An 18,082-nucleotide genomic window follows, 5' to 3' on the forward strand; every position below is an offset into this window, starting at 1 on the left:
ACAAGATATGGAGAAGCAACACCTGCCACAGTAAAGGGCTTGTTTGATGAAACCTGCAGCACTGGGACCGATCCCTCCATCTACACCTGGGTCCTGGACCTTCTTACCCACATGGTCCAGACCAGGGTTTCTTAACCCTGGTCCTCGAGGCCCAGTGTCCTGCATGTTTTACCTCTCTCCCAGGTGGAACACACCTGGTTGCAATGAGAGATAATTACTGGGCGTCTTTACAAGCAGCCCAGTAATTATCTCTTATTGCAATCAGGTGTGTTCCAACTGGGAGAGAGGTAAACCATGCAGGACACTGGGCCTCGAGGACCAGGGTTAAGAAACCCTGGTCTGGACCATCAGGATCCCAAATCTTCTCCTTCCCATCAGCCTCAGCTCTGACTCCCCTCAGGGCTGTGTGTCCTGTTCTCCTTGTGAACATACAGTATGACTGCCCTGTGTGTGTGTTTGTGTGTGTTTGTGTGTGTGTGTGTGTGTGTGTGTGTGTGCGTGTGTGTCTGTGTGTGTGTGTGTGTGTGTGTGTGTGTGTGCGTGTTGGAAATATTCTGTTTGATTATCATTGTTAAATGCATTCATTGTTAAATGTTGTCTTGAACTGCACAGGAAACTGAAAGTTGACTAAGCAGGATGAGCGATCTGCCTGCATTCCCCAAAATGCTGACTGGCATGTCTTATCTATGCTGACTGAGTGCGTCCTGTTACCACTGATGCATCTGTTGCATTGTTTCTGTTCAAGCAGGATGCTGAAACCAATGTTATCCCAAGAAACACTTGTAAGCCCCACCCTGTGGTTCTCAATAAAAGCTGAGAGAAAACTCAGCTCAGGCAGAGTGAAATGAAGTGAGCTCTTGAGCAAACGGATTTTCCTCTCCTTGCAATTATCTCGATTCTGCCTGGTTTATTCCGTGTTTGTGTCCTAATTTTCTTTAAGGAAAAGAACCTGACAGTGTGTGTGTGTGTGTGTGTGTGTGTGTGTGTGTGTGTGTGTGTGTGTGTGTGTGTGTGTGTGTGTGTGTGTGTGTGTGTGTGTGTGTGTGTGTGTCTGTGTGTGTGTGTGTGTGTGTGTGTGTGTGTGTGTGTGTGTGTGTGTGAGAGAGAGAGAGAGAATACCTGCATGACTGAAGTGGGCATTTCTCCATCTGTACACTGTGAACCCACATGAATTCAAACGCTACCTGAATCGGTGTTTCCAGATGTCACTCAGACATTCAGACCTCTTGGTGAAGCTCAGGCCTCGTCCTCTGATTGGCTGCTGGCTTGTTTCCTCATCAGCGCCAGATCAGTCTCCTATTCCGACTTGTTGGTTCAGATGAAATGGTTTCTGGAGGAAGCAAACAAACGGTCCACCGGCTGAGTGTCCAGACTTCTGTTTCTGTGTTCTTCCTCTCTGATTACACTCCAGGTGTCCCCACCTCTGTCTCGTCAGCCCCGCCTGAATTTTCTAGCTGTGCAGAGGAGGAGACAAACTGAGAATAACATGAAAACAGAAGGCATAATTGATCGATTCTTTAAGCTCCACTTGGCCGTTGCTCGTGTGTTGACTCCACTGTGAACACACCACATTCAGCTCTTCTGATAAATAGAAAAAACACAGTTTATCTGTTGAGTTATTTTTATTCCCTGGCTGGTTAGAAAACAAAGAGGACAATGATACACATGTAACCTCTACTTCATTGAACACAGCTCACAGTCCAGGGTCCTGGCTCACCATCTCCAGTTGGAGGAGTGTCCAGGGTTTGATCCATAGTTTCAATCCGTTTACCAATAGTTTCACTCGGTTAAAATTTTCCGGCCCAATCAGGGAAAAGAGGCGGGAGTTGCGGGAAGAGTGGAAGTGACGAGAAGACGTTACGACAGCGGGAAGCACATGAAAGTTGGAAAACAATTAAGCGATCTCTGTGGACACGGCAATATCTGCAGTTTTATAAGAAATCGACTCAATTTCTTCTTTGAAAGAGGAGCATAGAACATCACTTGAAGCCTTTTTGTCAGGAAACGGTGTCTACTGCTTCTCAGCAGCAGCGCACGTAACTACGTCACACCGTGGCTTGATGTGGATTGGTCTGTGGTGAGTGTGTCACATGTCAATCAGAACGCTCGTCCAATCTTCTTCTTCTTTGGTTCGAACGGTCGTCCAATCACCAGCTACTTATTGTTTTGAAGGTCCCACCTGTGAAATCAAATCGGAAGAGCGGCTACCCAGATGGACTTGTGAAATATTTCCATGGTGGACAAATGAAACTGTCCATCTGGTGTGTCAGGTTATGAAAGTGTAGCCTGTATAAAAACAATTGTATTACCGTGTATAACTAATATCACAATCTCTACCGGTGGCTATAGCTTTGTTCTTACTTGTTCTTCAAATCACTTTCTTATACCATTCTTTTAACCGACAACATCATTGATGAACATGCATGTTTTCAAAACAAAATCACATTAGTGTAAATGAATTACCTTTTTTTACTAACCCACATTAATAGCCAAATGAACTTGTCTTGTTTGAATCTCTTCAGCTTAATTTTGTTTTGCATTTTTAGTCTCTCTCTGAATTATTATATTCTAATTAAATCATTGCAATATAATTTATGAAATAATAAAAAAGGAATCGATCTTAGCATTTAAATTAAAATTTCAGATCAATGGACAGTAAGAAAAGTTCACCTTTTATCCTCAAATAACCAAATCCTCAAAAAAAAAAAAAAAAAAGTACTTTTAATTAGCACTTTGCCACTCATGGTCAGCATTAGCTTCTTGCTAGCAAGCTATTAGCATTTTTACCCTTTTGGTAATTATAACACAACTGACTCACTAAGATGATGTTTAATCACAAACCCACCGTTTCCTTGGCCAGTGCTTCAATCCACAGCTTGTGAAAGCCCAAACAACATTTCTTATTAGTATTTACAAGGTGATTAAGAATATGACGACACCATAGAAAGTCAATTAAAGGGCCTGTATCGTGCTTTTTTAGCTAATCCAAACCCTATTATGGGTGTCTCCTCAGTGGAAAATCAGAATCAGCTGCTGCTGGTCAGAGAAGAGTTGGCGTGTTGTCTGTGCGGGGGTGGTTTGGGAGAAGAGTTGTGGGGAGGAGTTCAACTTTTGTGACGTACTTAGGTTTGAAGAATTTCAAATGAGCTGTTTTCTACCCAAAGGGAGGGGCTGCTGTGAAGAGCAGCAGACTGAAAGAGATTACTCAGACATGCGTGGATGAAGGCAAATAACATTTCGGGGGTGGTGTTAAAGGGAAATCAACTTTGTGGCATGCTAAAAACCTTAAAAAAGTGGATTTTGCATGATATAGGTCCTTTAGAAGGAGTGAGGATACACACTTCCTCTCACCAAAATAAAATTTTTTCCCCCCCAAAAAAAAAAAAAAAAAAAATGCATGAAAACAATAAAATAAGGCACGTTTTCTCCGCTGGGTTACACACAGGAAACATACTGGACAGCTTCAGGGGAGTTGTGTTTGACACCCATTGATTTGATCATACAGATAAAAGTCCAACACTAATCAAACATAATCCCAATGAGATTTCTTTATATTAACTTCATGATAGAGTTTTTCTCTCAAGTTGAACCTCCTTTGTCCAGGAGTCCAGACTGGAGCCTGGCCCTCGTCTCTCAGCTCACTCAGGATCTTCCTCTGTACGGACAGGCTCTGAAATAATGAGAGAATAAAATGTCTTTATGAATGTTCACTTCACTGAAACATGTTTTTCTCAGAACAGAGTGAGATTGGCTTCTTTTTTTCCTCTCACTAAAAGCAGAGAAAACATCCAACAGGCAAATTGATTTAAAGTTGTAAAAATGTAAAATAATGCAGTCACAGAAGCTGATAGTAAATACCTTTAAAATGTGAACGCAATGAAACTTCTTTTTCCAGGTTGGCAGAAGAAGGCCACAGTCCTTTAACTAAGAGTTGAGCCTCATCAAAATCCATGAAATGATGTTCCCTGAAAATCATGAATGGAGCATCAAACATGCCGCAGTAGGTGAGGTGTTTTCTCAGCTGGTCCTTAGTGAGTCTCAGCACCTGAAATATATGGTGGAATTTAATGAACACAAAAAAGCTATACGAGAAGATCAGTTTCATATTTATTGGATGTAATCATCCAAACGGGGTGATAAAGCAGCTTGTTAGCAGCTGTTGCTAACCAGTGGAGATTTTAACTGGACTGAGGTACATGCAGAGATAAGCCATGATTAATGAAAGATAACAACACACAACCCAGTCTCCCGGCAATTCGTGCTATGAGTCACGAATATTAATCGATTGAATCGTGTCCAGGAGCACACATTTCTCCCTGAAACGTACATATTAAACAAGTCTGCGTCCAGAGGAGGGAAAATTTAAAATGTGTCACAGGACTAAGCATGATACATCATTGTAATGGACTTCATCAGGGGAGTAAGATTAAGCCAGACTGGTGACCTTTGAACTTTTACTTTGGTGCTTCTTTTAAAGCAAAACCATGCAACTTTTGCTCTCGCACTCCCCCTACTGGTCTCTTGTGAAAGCTCACTGCCGTAAACATTCTCCACATCATTCCCCCTCCCCCGCCCCCGCGTGCAGAATGTCCCACTCCCTTTGCCTTTTTTTCTGCTCGTCAGACAGAGGTTTTTTCTGTCTTTTTGGGTCTGCCATCTGTGAGCACCTAAGGGTGGCTTTGCTAACGCTAGCGAGGGTTTCAACTTTTTTTTTTACGCGCTTTTATACTTGTACTCCCATATGAGTGCTGTGAAGCAGGTTTGTTCTCGCAAGATGTAGTCGGGTTGGATCCTCTGAAAGTTGCAAGCGCTGTTTTCAGGACGCAGACCCCGGGGGGAGGGGAGGGACCGGCAAATCACCATGACAAGTCTCTGTTTACCCCCACAGCGATTCTGAAAAACATTTATTGAATAAAAAAGTTGCATAGTTCTGCTTTAAAGCTTCTATTTTGACAATGAAAAACGCTAGAATCATGGGACAAACTGTTATACAAATCTCTTGAACTCCACTATCCTGTCAGGTTTGACTTGATATTATCACCAGCGGGCATCATGATATGTGGTAAAAACTACATTTCATCTATGTATATCAGTTTCATTTGAAAAAATAATCCAAAGGAGCATGTTCCTCATCACTCTAAACCCCTAAATGTACTTATTTTGTATATTTCACTCTTCTTCCTTCTTCCTTTGAGAGTTGACGCGGGGCCACAACACGGGGAGCAGCTGGCTGCCCACGGCTGAGCTGTCGGCAGCTGGTGACCGGTCGTGGCTGCCCCCTATGCTGCATGTCCGTTCCTCCCCGGTCAAACTCGCTTTGATATGTCACTTTACTCTCTATTGAACACATTTCAACTGAGAATGTAACCACGTAGATCGCCAATATGTATTTTGGCCATACAGAAAGTGGATGGGGTTTTTTTCTCCACTTTTATATTGGAATGAATACGATCGTCATGTTTCCAGATTGTTCCTGTTCAGCAGTGTGGCTGCACACATCTTTAAAGTTACCTTCAGTGTGAACAGGGCGGTAACAGTAAAACTGACTGTTATCTGAGTGTCTGAATAAAAGAAACAATAGTATATGCATTGTTTAATCGTGAGGGGGCGTGGCCAGGCGACTCTTATTGAAATGTATTAGTTTAAAAAGAGAGTTGTGGGACACAAAAAAAAACTGCAAAGCACTGCTCCTGGACATGATTCAATTGATTCATTTCCGTGACTCATAGCTGTGAGACTGGGTTGCAACACAGCAGTCCAAATGCATGGCGATGAAAACTACATCCCAGACAACTGCTTAAGTTGACAGGATCCATGCTAATCAGTCACAGAGGATGATGTAAATACTTTTTTAAAAAAAATAAATATTTGTGTTTCAACTCTCATTACTTTGTACACAGTTTAATCTGAGTCCTTTTACGAGACTACAGGGCAGAGTGCTTCCTGTACTGCTGGAAGAACATATCATTTTGATATTTGTTGGTATAATCATTCAAACATAGCCTAATAAACCAGCCCCGCCCACTCCACATCCACATTTGGATTTAGTAGCTGGGGTGGGTCTGGGGACAAGCCAATACAAACTCCGTGCAGGGGGCGTTTGGTTACTCCTTTGACTGACAATGCACTTCAGCCAATCAGTGCTTCAAAACAAATACGTCATCAAAATGCATTAGCTTCACAGAGTTAGCTTTAGCTCTTTAGCTCTAGCTTCTCTGCACACAAAGACACGCGAAAAAGTCTTTTTCTGTTAGAAACTCACCAGGCGTAGACTCTTGCTCTTGTTTGATTGTTGTAATACTTGGTATTTTGGCTGTAACTTTACTTATTGCAGCTTTCCGACGATGGCTAAAGTCCGTAATTTCCCTATGCTCAGTGATGACGTCACTTCCGGTTTAGCCACCGGAATTCGCCAAAAAAATTTGAAACAAAAAGCGGCAATGCTGATTGGCTCGGCCGTTTCATGGCCGAGCCGCATTCTCTTTCTATTGGCTTGTCCCCAGACCCATCCCAGCTGCTAAATCCAAACGTGAATGTGGAGTGGGCGGGGCTGATTTACGAGGCTAATTCAAACAGGCTGATAAAGTAGTGCGAGCTTGTTCTGCTAGCTCGTTAGCAGCCACTGCTAACCAGTGGGGATTTCAGCTGGACTTAGAGGCCTGCAGAGATGTGCAATGATCAACTAACAATAAAAACACAAAAGTCTGAAAAGCAAAAGAAAGCATGATGAAGGTGAAGATGAAGGTACCTCATCTGACTCCAAATGCAGGGCGATGGAAACGACATCCCAGACATAAAACTGAGGCCAGTCCTGGACAGGGACCGCTTTAATGTGGTCTTCACTAACCTCCATCTCACAACTGAGAATAAAAAGCAACAAACACAACAAATCAATCAGCAGACAGAAGAGGAGGACTTTCCACTGTTCCACTGAGCCACACAGCTCAAAGCGTCAGTGTTAGAAGTGTAACAGGAGGAGGTTTCTGTGTGGCCTGCAGGAATTAACCAATCCCAGCAGGGAGAGCTGGCTATAAAGGCACGCTGTATCTGGCTCCCTGTCTGTTTTGGAATTGAGAGCATGTCCAGCCCCTTCGGCCCCTCTCTTCCAGTTCTGCATTTCTGCTTGCCTTGGAGTGAACGGCGTTTTGGCTCGGCTTTGTTTTGCTCTGAGTGAATGGCTGCATAGGCTGAACTACTACTAAACTGCTGTGAGTGTGATTTTTTCCCCCTCTTTGTGCGTGGATATGTTGCCAGGTAATGACAAAAGCCATAATTAGCTGTTGTATGTGTGTAGGTGATTACCCATGTGACGCCGCGCCTCCTCCCTTTTGAGTGGACTGACAGATGCTATTGGTGTGGTATGTGGACAATACGGCTCTGATGGCCTCGCTCCACACAAACTTTATTAATCAGCTCCCCATTCTGCATGCTAGGGCTCTGCTGCTGTTTTATTGGTGCAAGACTGCCTTTGTGGTGACGGTGCGGCCACAACGATAATTGCTGCTCCGGATTGTGTGCTCCTCGGTGTCGGTTGAACCGCTGCACGGTCCCCTCCACCTGTCCTGGTTCACAACCTGCATGTGGCCGGCAGTGAAGGCTGTCACTGCTGAGCTCCTCAGACTCGATTATCAGGCAGTGTGTCGCCCCAAATTACTTTTAAGATATGAATGTGAATGAATGAGGGTTATCCACATTAATTTCCCCCTTCCTTATTTATGGGGTCTTATTTACATTATGTGCGTTTAACTTGTTTGTTTTTGGTGATGCCATCACAGTTACTGTTTGTTGCTTTTCTTATTTTGGGTTGCTGTTTGTTAATTAGATTTCACATGTGATGGCATATTTCTTTTGGTTCTCTTTTGACTTGTTGTGTTGTGACTGCCGACCACCCATTTTCTATTGATTTATGATTATTGATTCTTTTGGAATATTGTTTGGTGTGAGTGTATTGGGAAACCCTTCTTTTTAATAACTCCTTCCCCTTCTCCTCCCTTTCAGAGGCTGAGCGCAGTGGTGGTGGTGCAGGTGTCCCCGGGTGGCTGTCTCCTTCCTGTGTGACATGTGTGCACCCCATGGTTTGAGTGTGTCCATCCTTATTTTGGTGTGAAAGTGTTCACGTGTGTCTGGGGTGATCCCTTCGAGGCCCTCTTCTCCCCTCCTACACTGTGCCCCCAACGGTAAGCCAGCCTCTGTTTGGGCTTCCCCCTCTTTCCCTCCATTTTTAGGGTGTGAGTGAGATTTAAAGTATTTCATAAAAAGATTCATTTTTTGAATGGAATCACGTCTCCTGCTGCCTTTAGTTCCGGACCTGGGTGCCGTAAGGGGCACCTCATGATATACACATTTCCCTGGGTGTAACTCCCAGGGTGGCGTTGTCAGGCTCCTGGGTGTATAGCTTCCACATAGCCGTGGTTAAATACTATATCTCCTTCCCCGTTGCCACAGAAGGAAGGAGAGCATGTGGACTTCAGGTGTTAACGTCGACATGGCATAATGTGTGAAGGGTGAATTCACAAGGGCGAATATACTGTTTTGCTCAGACCATTGATGGTGTAAATTAAAGATGAAGCATGTGGGCTCACCACCCACCGAGGGAACCGCAGGGGCCGGGTGCAATGTGGATTGGGTGGCAGCCGACGGCAGGGTGCCCGGCGACCCGATCCCCGGATACAGAGACTAGCCCTAGGGACATGGAATGTCACCTCGTTGGGGGGAAGGAGCCCGAGCTTGTGAGGGAAGTTGAGAGGTACCGGGTAGATATAGTTGGGCTCACCTCCACACACAGCCGGGGCTCTGGAACCCAACCTCTCGAGAAGGGCTGGACTCTCCACTTTTCTGGCGTTGCCTGTGGTGAGAGACCGCGGGCTGGTGTGGGTTTACTTTTAGCCCCGCAGCTCAGCCGCCATGTGTTGGAGTTCACCCCAGTGAATGAGAGGGTCGTATCCCTGCACCTTTGGGTCGGGGACAGGTACGTCACTGTTGTTTCGGCTTATGGGCTGAACAGCAGTTCAGAGTACCCGGCCTTCTTGGAGTCCCTGGGAGGGGTGCTGGACAGTGCTCCGACTGGGGACTCCATTGTTCTACTGGGGGACTTCAACGCTCACGTGGGCAGCTACAGTGAGACCTGGAAGGCGGTGACTGGATCGCACGGCCTCCCTGATCTGAACCTGAGTGGTGTTTTGTTATTGGACTCCTGTGCTAATCACAGTTTGTCCATAACGAACACCATGTTCCAGCACAAGGGTGTTCATAAGTGCACTTGGCATGAGGACACCTAGGTCGGAGGTTGATGATCGACTTTGTTGTCGTGTGATCAGATCTCCGGCTGAATGTCTTGGACACTCGGGTGAAGAGAGGAGCAGGGCTGTCGATCCATCACCACCTGGTGGTGAGTTGGATTCGCTGGCGGAGGAGGAAACCAGACAGACTTGGCAGACCCAAATGCATTGTGAGGGTCTGCTGGGAACATCTGGCGGAACCCTCTGTCAGCATGGTTTTTAACTCCCACCTTGGCGGAGAGCTTCACTCATGTTGCAAGCGAGGCTGGGGACATTGAGTCCGAGTGGACCATGTTCTCCACCTCCATTGTCGAAGCAGCTGCCCGGAGCTGTGGTCATTAGGTCTCTGGTGCCTGTCGTGGCAGCAACCCCCGAACCCGATGGTGGACACCGTAAGTAAGGGTTACCGTCAAGCTGAACAGGGAGTCCTATCGAGGCTTGTTGGCTCGTGGGACTCCTGAAGCAGCTGACAGGTACCGGCAGGCCAAGTGAACTGCAGCCCGAGTGGTTGTGGAGGCAAAAACTTGGGTCTGGGAGGAGTTTGGGGAGGCCATGGATGAGGACTATCATTCAGCCTCGAAGAAATTCTGGCAAACTATCCGGTGCCTCAGGAGGGGAAAGCAGGTCTTCGCCAACACTGTTTACAGTAGAGGAGGGGAGTTGCTGACCTCAACTGGGGATATCATAGGACGGTGGAAGGAATACTTCGAGGACCTCCTCAATCCCGTCGCCATGTCTTCCGTAGAGGAAGCAGAGGCTGAGTTCCCAGAGGTGGACTCGTCCATCACCCAAGCTGAAGGCCCCGATGTAGTCGGTAAGCTCCTCGGTGGCAAGGCACCGGGGGTGGATGAGATTCGCCCTGAGTACCTCAAGTCTCTGGATGTGCAGGGACTGTCTTGGTTGACACGTCTCTGCAACATCGCGTGGCGGTCGGGGACAGTGCCTCTGGATTGGCAGACCGGGGTGGTGGTCCCCCTGTTTAAAAAGGGGGACCGGAGGGTGTGCTCCAACTATAGGGGGATCACGCTCCTCAGCCTCTCCGGGAAAGTCTATGCCAGGGTACTGGAGAGGAGGATCCGACTGATAGTCGAACCACGGATTCAGGAGGAACAATGCAGTTTTTGTCCTGGCCGTGGAACCCTGGACCAGCTCGATACCCTCCATAGGGTGCTCGAGGGTTCGTGGGAGTTTGCCCAACCAGTCCACATGTATTTTGTGGATTTGGAGAAGGCATTCGACCGTGTCTCTCATGGTGTCTTGTGGGGGGTGCTCCGTTAATACGGAGTCCGGGGCCCCTTGTTAAGGGCCGTCCGGTCTCTTTATGACCGGAGTAGGAGTCTGTTCCGCATTGCCAGCAGTAAGTCGGACCTGTTCCCGGTGCATGTTGGACTTCGGCAGGGCTGCCCTTTGTCACTGGTTCTGTTCATAATCTTATGGACAGAATTTCTAAGTGCAGCCAAGGGCCAGAGAGGGTCCAGTTCGGGGACCACAGGATTTCATCTCTGCTTTTTGCAGATGATGTTGTCCTATTGGCTCCATCGAACCTGGACCTACAGCATGCACTGGCGCGATTCGCAGCCGAGTGTGAAGTGACAGGGATGAGGATCAGCACCTCCAAATCCGAGGCCATGGTCCTCGACTGGAGGAAGGTGGCCTGCCCTCTCCAGGTTGGTGGAGAGACTCTGGCCCAAGTGAAGGAGTTTAAGTATCTTGGGGTCTTGTTCACGAGTGGGGGACGGATGGAGCGTGAGATTGACAGGCGGATCGGTGCAGCGTCTGCAGTGATGCAGTCGTTGTATCGGTCCGTTGTGGTGAAGAAGGAGCTGAGCCGAAAGGCGCAGCTCTCGATTTACCGGTCAATCTACATTCCCACCCTCACCTATGGTCATGAGCTTTGGATCATGACCGAAAGGACAAGATCCCGGATACAAGCAGCTGAAATGAGCTTCCTCCGTAGGGTGGCTGGGAGCTCCCTTAGAGATAGGGTGAGGAGCTCAGTCACCAGGGAGGAGCTCGGAGTGGAGCTGCTACTCCTCCACATCGAGAGGAGCAGCTGAGGTGGCTCAGGCATCTGTTCAGGATGCCTCCTGGACGCCTCCCTGGGGAGGTGTTCTGGGCATGTCCCATTGGGAGGAGACCCCGGGGAAGACCCAGGACACGCTGGAGAGACTATGTCTCGCGGCTGGCCTGAGAACGCCTTGAGATCCTCCCAGAGGAGCTGGAGGAAGTGTCTGGGGACAGGGAAGTCTGGGCATCCCTGCTGAGACTGCTACCCCCGCGACCCGGCCCCAGATAAGCGGTAGAAAATGGATGGATGGAAGGATGGATGGCATGTGGCTCCAAAACAAGAAGCCTACCCGGAAGTGTCAAAAGCTTATCACAGCTGCTGCAAAAAGGCTGTGACTCCATTTCAAAATGAAACATCAATACTGGAGCGAGTGAGTTTCTGCAGCTCAAACTAATTTTTTTCATTGCATTTCATCGTCCGAAAGAGAGATCAGGTAGTCCATCTGAAAATATATTAATATTGGATTTTTTTTATAGAGGGTTAAAGTTTTCATAATGAGGGGGCGTGGCTACTTGATTGACAGGTCTGCTCTGGAATGATTGACAGATCCTTCCAGCGGCTTTCAGCAGGTTTACATTAAGGAGCTGATATTAACATTAAGTTCTCATATAAATGTTATTTTCCACGTTTAGTCAGTCTGTTGACTAGTTTTAATTAGTTGTTAGTTCATTGTAACCATGACCAGTTCCTGGATTAAAACTTGTGTCCAGAGTTTTGAAAGAATGAGAGTTTTTTTTTAATCCGTCTCGATGTTCCGCCCTCCTTCTGCTTTAGTGAGCGACCAAGCCACGCCCCTTTAACTGTGCTTGTGCATTACCTGTGTCGTAAAAATGAGTGCCTCCGAGTCCGCAAGCATCCTACATGTTTAACTGTTTACGGTGGACGTTTAGCAGACAATGGATATATCCAGCGGAGCGGCTGCTGCATAGCTAACTCACCCCTGCCTGGGCGAGTGGCCGTGCTCTCTGGCGAGCTCTCTGGCTGCGCGCACACGTTGATTGACAGCGTGACAAAGTGGAAGCTCGAAATCTATTGGCTGAAGCTGACCGGTGCTTTTTCAGATAACATGGGGGTCTATGAGACGAAGGTGGGGCTCATAAATAATTTTTTATATTGCTTTATGCTAATATTATAGTAAGGTATCGAATCAGACTAACACATTGAAGGTGTGTTAAAAAATGATACATACATTGGAAACGAACGGAAACTCCGGACACGAGCTTTGACTGCTAAAAAAGACCCTCAAAGGACTCTGTTATCCAGTTTGCTTTTCTGTAATTTTTGCATTTATTTATAGAATTAACAGTAAACATGTGTTGTGTTTCCAAAAAAAAAAAAAAAAATTTCTGTGGTGTTGTGGTCTGAACATGAGGCTTTACCAAATTTTAGTTTTTGTCATTTTTGTCGTTCTTGTCGGGTGCTGCTTCATTTTGAAGCCAGGTTGCTTTGTTTCGCTTTTATACAGCCTCAGGGTCAGGGCTTCGCTCACTAACCACAGCTGAATTGCAGTGTCGCAGCTCGGTTCAGAAATCCACAGGCTGGAGGGGTCGGAAAGAAACCCAGATGGAGGGAAGCTGCAGGGAACTAGCGCCGTTACCCAGGAGAACACACCACGAACAGCTGGCGGGAAACACCGCTATGGGGGGGAAAGCAACCCCAACAGCCAGAGAGAATGCACCGTTAGCGCTAGCTGGCCGTGCTGGGTGGCCGGGGAGATGGCGCTAGTAGCGGCTGCTGTCAGTGCTGAGCGGCGGCTCGGCGGATGCTTCCCTCCATGAACCCTCCAGCCTGTGAATCCTTGAAGAGCGCCAAGGTACTGCTAGCTGGCGGCATGCGGCCAGTGGATGTTCCCGGTGTTGCTTTGGGGACCTGGTCAAATGCATAAACACACTTCTGTGGTGTCTGTTGAGAAGGAGTCTCCTCACATTAGAAGGGGCAGGGTTTGGTTACGTGGGGAGGTGTGTTGCACTGTCAGTGGGGTTAAATGGGCATAAGTGTTCTGTTGAGGTGTGCTTCCTGGATGACAGCTGTCACTGTGTGTGGGAACAATAAACATCACTCAATTCAGATCCCTTGTCTGTCTCCTCCTTCCGCAACCTCCACAGTTCAGTCATTTACCAAAATAGTCTTAAAAAAGTATCCCAATAGACTGGCTCCTTGATGAATGACACGTGACTCTATTAGACCCAACAACCTCATTAGTGTGGAGTGAACCTGTTATTCACTAATATCTGACACTGTTACTGCCGGTTCTAAGTTTTCGTATGGTGGTTTAATCTGTTTGATGACCTGAATTTAAGAGACGTTTTTCTGACACACATTACATTGTGTGTACGTGTACTTTGACTGAGCATTTTATGGTGTGTGTGTGTGTGTGTGTGTGTGTGTGTGTGTGTGTGTGTGTGTGTTCCATTGCTAAAACCTCTGATAAAGGGGTCAATACAGCGTTACAAATTAACTGGTGACCGACTACCTTTAGCATTTCAGACTCATTAAAGGTCTGATACGGCTTTTTGTCTGGTTTTTAACATCTATTAGCAACAAGGGATGTGAAATAAACCCAGTCGCCAATTCATAGGGAAACCAGTTCTTCCAAAACACCGGCTCCACACCAGTTTCGAGACACTTCTCCTCCACGAGTTAGCTGCTGCGTTCAGGTGTCTAGAGCATGCTGTGGAAAACTGAAACTAAGTCATTTACATGAAGGCAGTGGTAACAGCTGGGACTCAGGAGACGGGTGAAGGAAGCATGGATGATTTGCACATAGGAACAACTCTCAGACAACTGTGACTTAGCTCACGTTGTCCATATAAAAGAACTGTTCAAATGATTCAAATGACGATTTGATCATTGACTATCACAACTCTAATAGCAGTAGAAACCCAGTTGGAATGTGGTTGACCACAAGATTCCTGTAACCCATGGTGTAACACCAAACATGCCACGACAACACAATGACAATGTAGGAACAATGAAGGAAACACAACAATTGATGATGAAATAACAGAAAAACAGAACAATTCTCTGTGATGTTGCTCAATTTAGAAATAATGCCCCATGAAGAAACGACCCATAATGCTTTGCAGTGTCCTTCCAACATGTTCTAAGTGCCTGTCGAAGCATCAACAAACTGTCACATATTAATTTCAAAATAGTACCCCTCTGTTCATTGTGACCACGAATCATTTGAAAGATCATGTCTTCAGCAAAATACATGCATGACTGAACATCAAAAATGATGAATATGCTGCAATTTGAATCTTTATTTCTAATTTAACAGTACCCCAACTAAAACAAGGACAGGGGACCTTGCTTGTTTTTGTTTACCTAACATTTTGAGGCATTATTTATGTTTTTGCAAGAAGGAAATATACTTTGAGCAATGAGCTCCTTCTATCTTTTTACTTGAATACTGTATGTTCTTAGGTATTATCTATGTCTACACCATAGAAGTATTAAATTCAAACAGAAAAGGAACATTTTTTCTGGTTTATAATAATAATAATAATAATAATAATAATAATAATAATAATAATAATAATAATAATAATAATAATGCATTGGTTTTATACAGCGCTTTTCAGGACACTCAAAGACGCTTTACATTGCATTATTCATTCACATACTTAAGCTACAGCTACTTAAGTTATGAAGCTACTTAATCATCTTTGAGTATGTTTGGGTATTTTTGCAGTGTCTCCAAGAGGCTGGGTTGGGTATTCGTGGGTTTCCACAATATGATCACTCTAATGCAGGTCAGATCTAAAATTCAGATAAAGATGAGAAGAGAGCTAATACAGTGTAACAGAGACTCTGCAGAGGTTTGGGTTTTCTTACTTGTGCGTCTCACACATGGCCTCAGACCTCCAGATGAAGCGTTCATCTCTGTATGTGCAGACGGCGTCTTTCCGCTGACCTTCCAGCAGAGGATATTCGGAGAAGCGCTTCTCATGATATGGACTGTGGACCAGGACAATGTATTGCACTTTCTGCTTGAAGACAGAGGTCCTGAACACCCGCATGACCGGTCGATCTCCAGCGCAAAACTAGAGAAAAGACAGAGGTTCAGTGAAGACGGAGAGCAGTTCTGTTGAGTTCCTTCATAGCAGAGTTAGAGGAAGTTCGCTTATGTGACGACACTTCCAGAGTGAGACATGGATGAGGAGACTCTGCACTGTGGAGTTGCTCCGTATAAGAGATTCGATAAAATATAAAATAGTAAAATCTGGTACTTATCACAGTTGTGTCGTCTGGGTATTCAGTTCAGTTTGGTGTACATTGTTATTAACGTTCTAGAATACCATATATTCCTACAATCCACCATTAAAGGTGCATTAAGAAGTTTTTCAACTTTAAAAATACTTATTTTCCACCGTAAATATGTTACACATATTCAATGATGTTTACAATGTGCCCTGAGTTCCGCTAACAGCGCTAAATTGTCACTTGAAAGTTGCAGTGCCGGTCCGGCACTTTATATTTCTTGGGGAGAATTTGAGAGGATGTGACGTAATGCACGCTCCCGCTGGCCTGATTTGCTTAGCTTTGGTTTTGTCCACCATTACCTCGCCAGATGCTTAGTGAGCAACAACTGAGCAGTATTGAGGATGGAGCTTCCAGAAAGTAAGAAAAGACTGGCTTCTTGCACTGCCCCAACTCCATCACAGACTCCACCAGGCAAAAGACACTTAAATTTTACTCGAGCGCTACTAAAAGAGCAAGGAAGGAGGCTGACCAAAAGTTACAAATATAACTTTACTTATTTCAGTTGAAGCCATTCTTGCGAATCAATCACCTCCTCGAGCAGCCAAGGCTGCTAATGCAGTTTTATTTCCCTCTTCCGTGCGCGTACATGGACGCAAGCCACAGGCACGAGCATTTCACTAAACTGCAGTTACGCCCAAGACCTGAAGGGGCCGTTGGTTCGCATGAAACATGCAAACTCCTTAATGCACCTTTAAAAACTCTATTGAAAAAGATGCAATGATGGGATACTTTTTTTTATGGAATAAGAACGAATATGATTAAATTGATTGGCCAATCAAAGAACATAAGCTATGGAAATCATGGTAACACTTTGCTTGAAGCTCCCCTGTATAACACATTATAAGTACATTTATAAAGTATTATAATGCCATTATAGCACGTGTAGCTATAGCTATAAACACTCATAAATGATCACAATGTCAGGACCTAACCCTAACCCTAATCCTGTGCTGTATAATGGCTTATAAAGCATTATGATCATTTATGAGTGTTTATAACTACTTATAATGTGTTATACCGGGTGCTTCAAGTAAAGTGTTACCGAAATCTTTTATACAACTCAATTCCCAACTCATAATAACACAAACATACATATTCTTAAAAAGACCGGCTTCTAGCACTGCCAAAACTCCAGCACGGACCCCACCAGGTAAAAGAAACTTCAGTTTTACTCGAGTGCTACTAACAGAGCGAGGAAGAAGTTCTCCTCTTCCGTGCACGTACACAGAAACAAGCCACAGGCACGAGCGTTTCACTAAGCCATAGTTATGCCCAAGGCCTGAAGGGGCCGTTTTTTTGCATGAAACATGCAAACTCCTTAATGCACCTTTAACAGTTAAAAGTGCTTATTCCAAGCTCTAATGCTTTAAATCTGTCAGGAGGAGATATATTCAGGGAAAACCCCCAATATTCACAGCATGTGTAAACACCATATTAGTAGAAAGACAGAGTTCTCCTGTGTGATGGTTACCTGCTGGCTGTAGGCGTTCAGGACCTCCTGCAGGGGGAATTTGAAGCGGAACGAGCCGTACATGGCCCTCTCAGAGAAGGCTGGAGACGTAGCGAACTTCCACAGGAAGCTGTTGGAGGCCTTTACCTCTGGGAATTTTTCCTCCAGCAGCCTCTTCTCAGCAGACATGATCTCCTCAGGACCCACAGCCAGATCGAACCACATCAGATCCTCACGTAGTGAACCTCTGAACCCGCTGTCTCTGTGAATACCGTTCAACCCCCTTGGTCCAGTCTCGTGCTTCAAATGAGACACGTGGAACTCTGGATGGGGGTAAGGTGGGATATTTTCTTTGTAAAGATAGCTGTTTCTTATTTCTTTTGCGATCAAGTCATCCAGGTTCAGGTGCACTCCATGGAAATGAGTTGCTTCACCTCCCCACCGGTTTCGTTGCGTTGCCATGGTCAGACTGGAAGTTATGAAGATCAAAAACAGGAAGTAGAAGAGCTTCCAGTGAAGAGTGTGTTTGCTGCCTGCTGCCTCACAAAGGAGTGATTCATGGCAGCTTCACAGGAGGAGAATTGCTCAATGAAACAAATGTCCTGCAGCAAGAAAGCAGGAATATTCAAATATCCCGTCGTTGGTGTCTGGAAATTTTCAGATCCCAATAATCGCCACTCCTCTAGAGGCTACTGTACCACTACTGCTGTACCAGCACGACTAGAACGCTTCTCGCTCCTCTTAAGTTTCATTTTCACTGAACAGTCAGTTGCTCTCCCTCCCACTGTCTCTGTCCCTCCCTCTCTCTCTCTCTCTCTCTCTCTCTCTCTCTCTCTCTCTCTCTCTCTCTCTCTCTCGGTGCATGCTGGGAGAGGGCGGCGGCTGGAGTGTGTGAGAGCGTGGTGTGTGTTGTGTGGCGTTTAGATTGTTTTTCTCTGTTTGTTTAAGTTGTTAATGTTCACATTCACCGTAGTTTATTAATCACAGAGCACATTTACTAGTTTATATCGTTTATTTGGG

General features: G+C 45.6%; 1 protein-coding gene across 1 annotated transcript; it reads right to left on the minus strand.

The window, feature by feature from the left end:
* Positions 1–1,609: 1,609 nt before the first annotated feature.
* Positions 1,610–17,795, minus strand: LOC115395811 (uncharacterized). Its single transcript, XM_030101467.1, has 5 exons — positions 17,084–17,795; positions 15,184–15,392; positions 6,749–6,860; positions 3,859–4,045; positions 1,610–3,670 (listed from the first exon to the last, which is right to left on the minus strand). The coding sequence occupies exons 1-5, from the start codon at positions 17,522–17,524 to the stop codon at positions 3,639–3,641; spliced, it is 981 nt and encodes a 326-aa protein (XP_029957327.1). The 5' UTR covers positions 17,525–17,795; the 3' UTR covers positions 1,610–3,638.
* Between the last annotated feature and the right edge of the window lie 287 nt (positions 17,796–18,082).

Source organism: Salarias fasciatus, chromosome 10 (assembly GCF_902148845.1).
Source record: "Salarias fasciatus chromosome 10, fSalaFa1.1, whole genome shotgun sequence".
Taxonomy (NCBI): Eukaryota; Metazoa; Chordata; class Actinopteri; order Blenniiformes; family Blenniidae; genus Salarias; species Salarias fasciatus.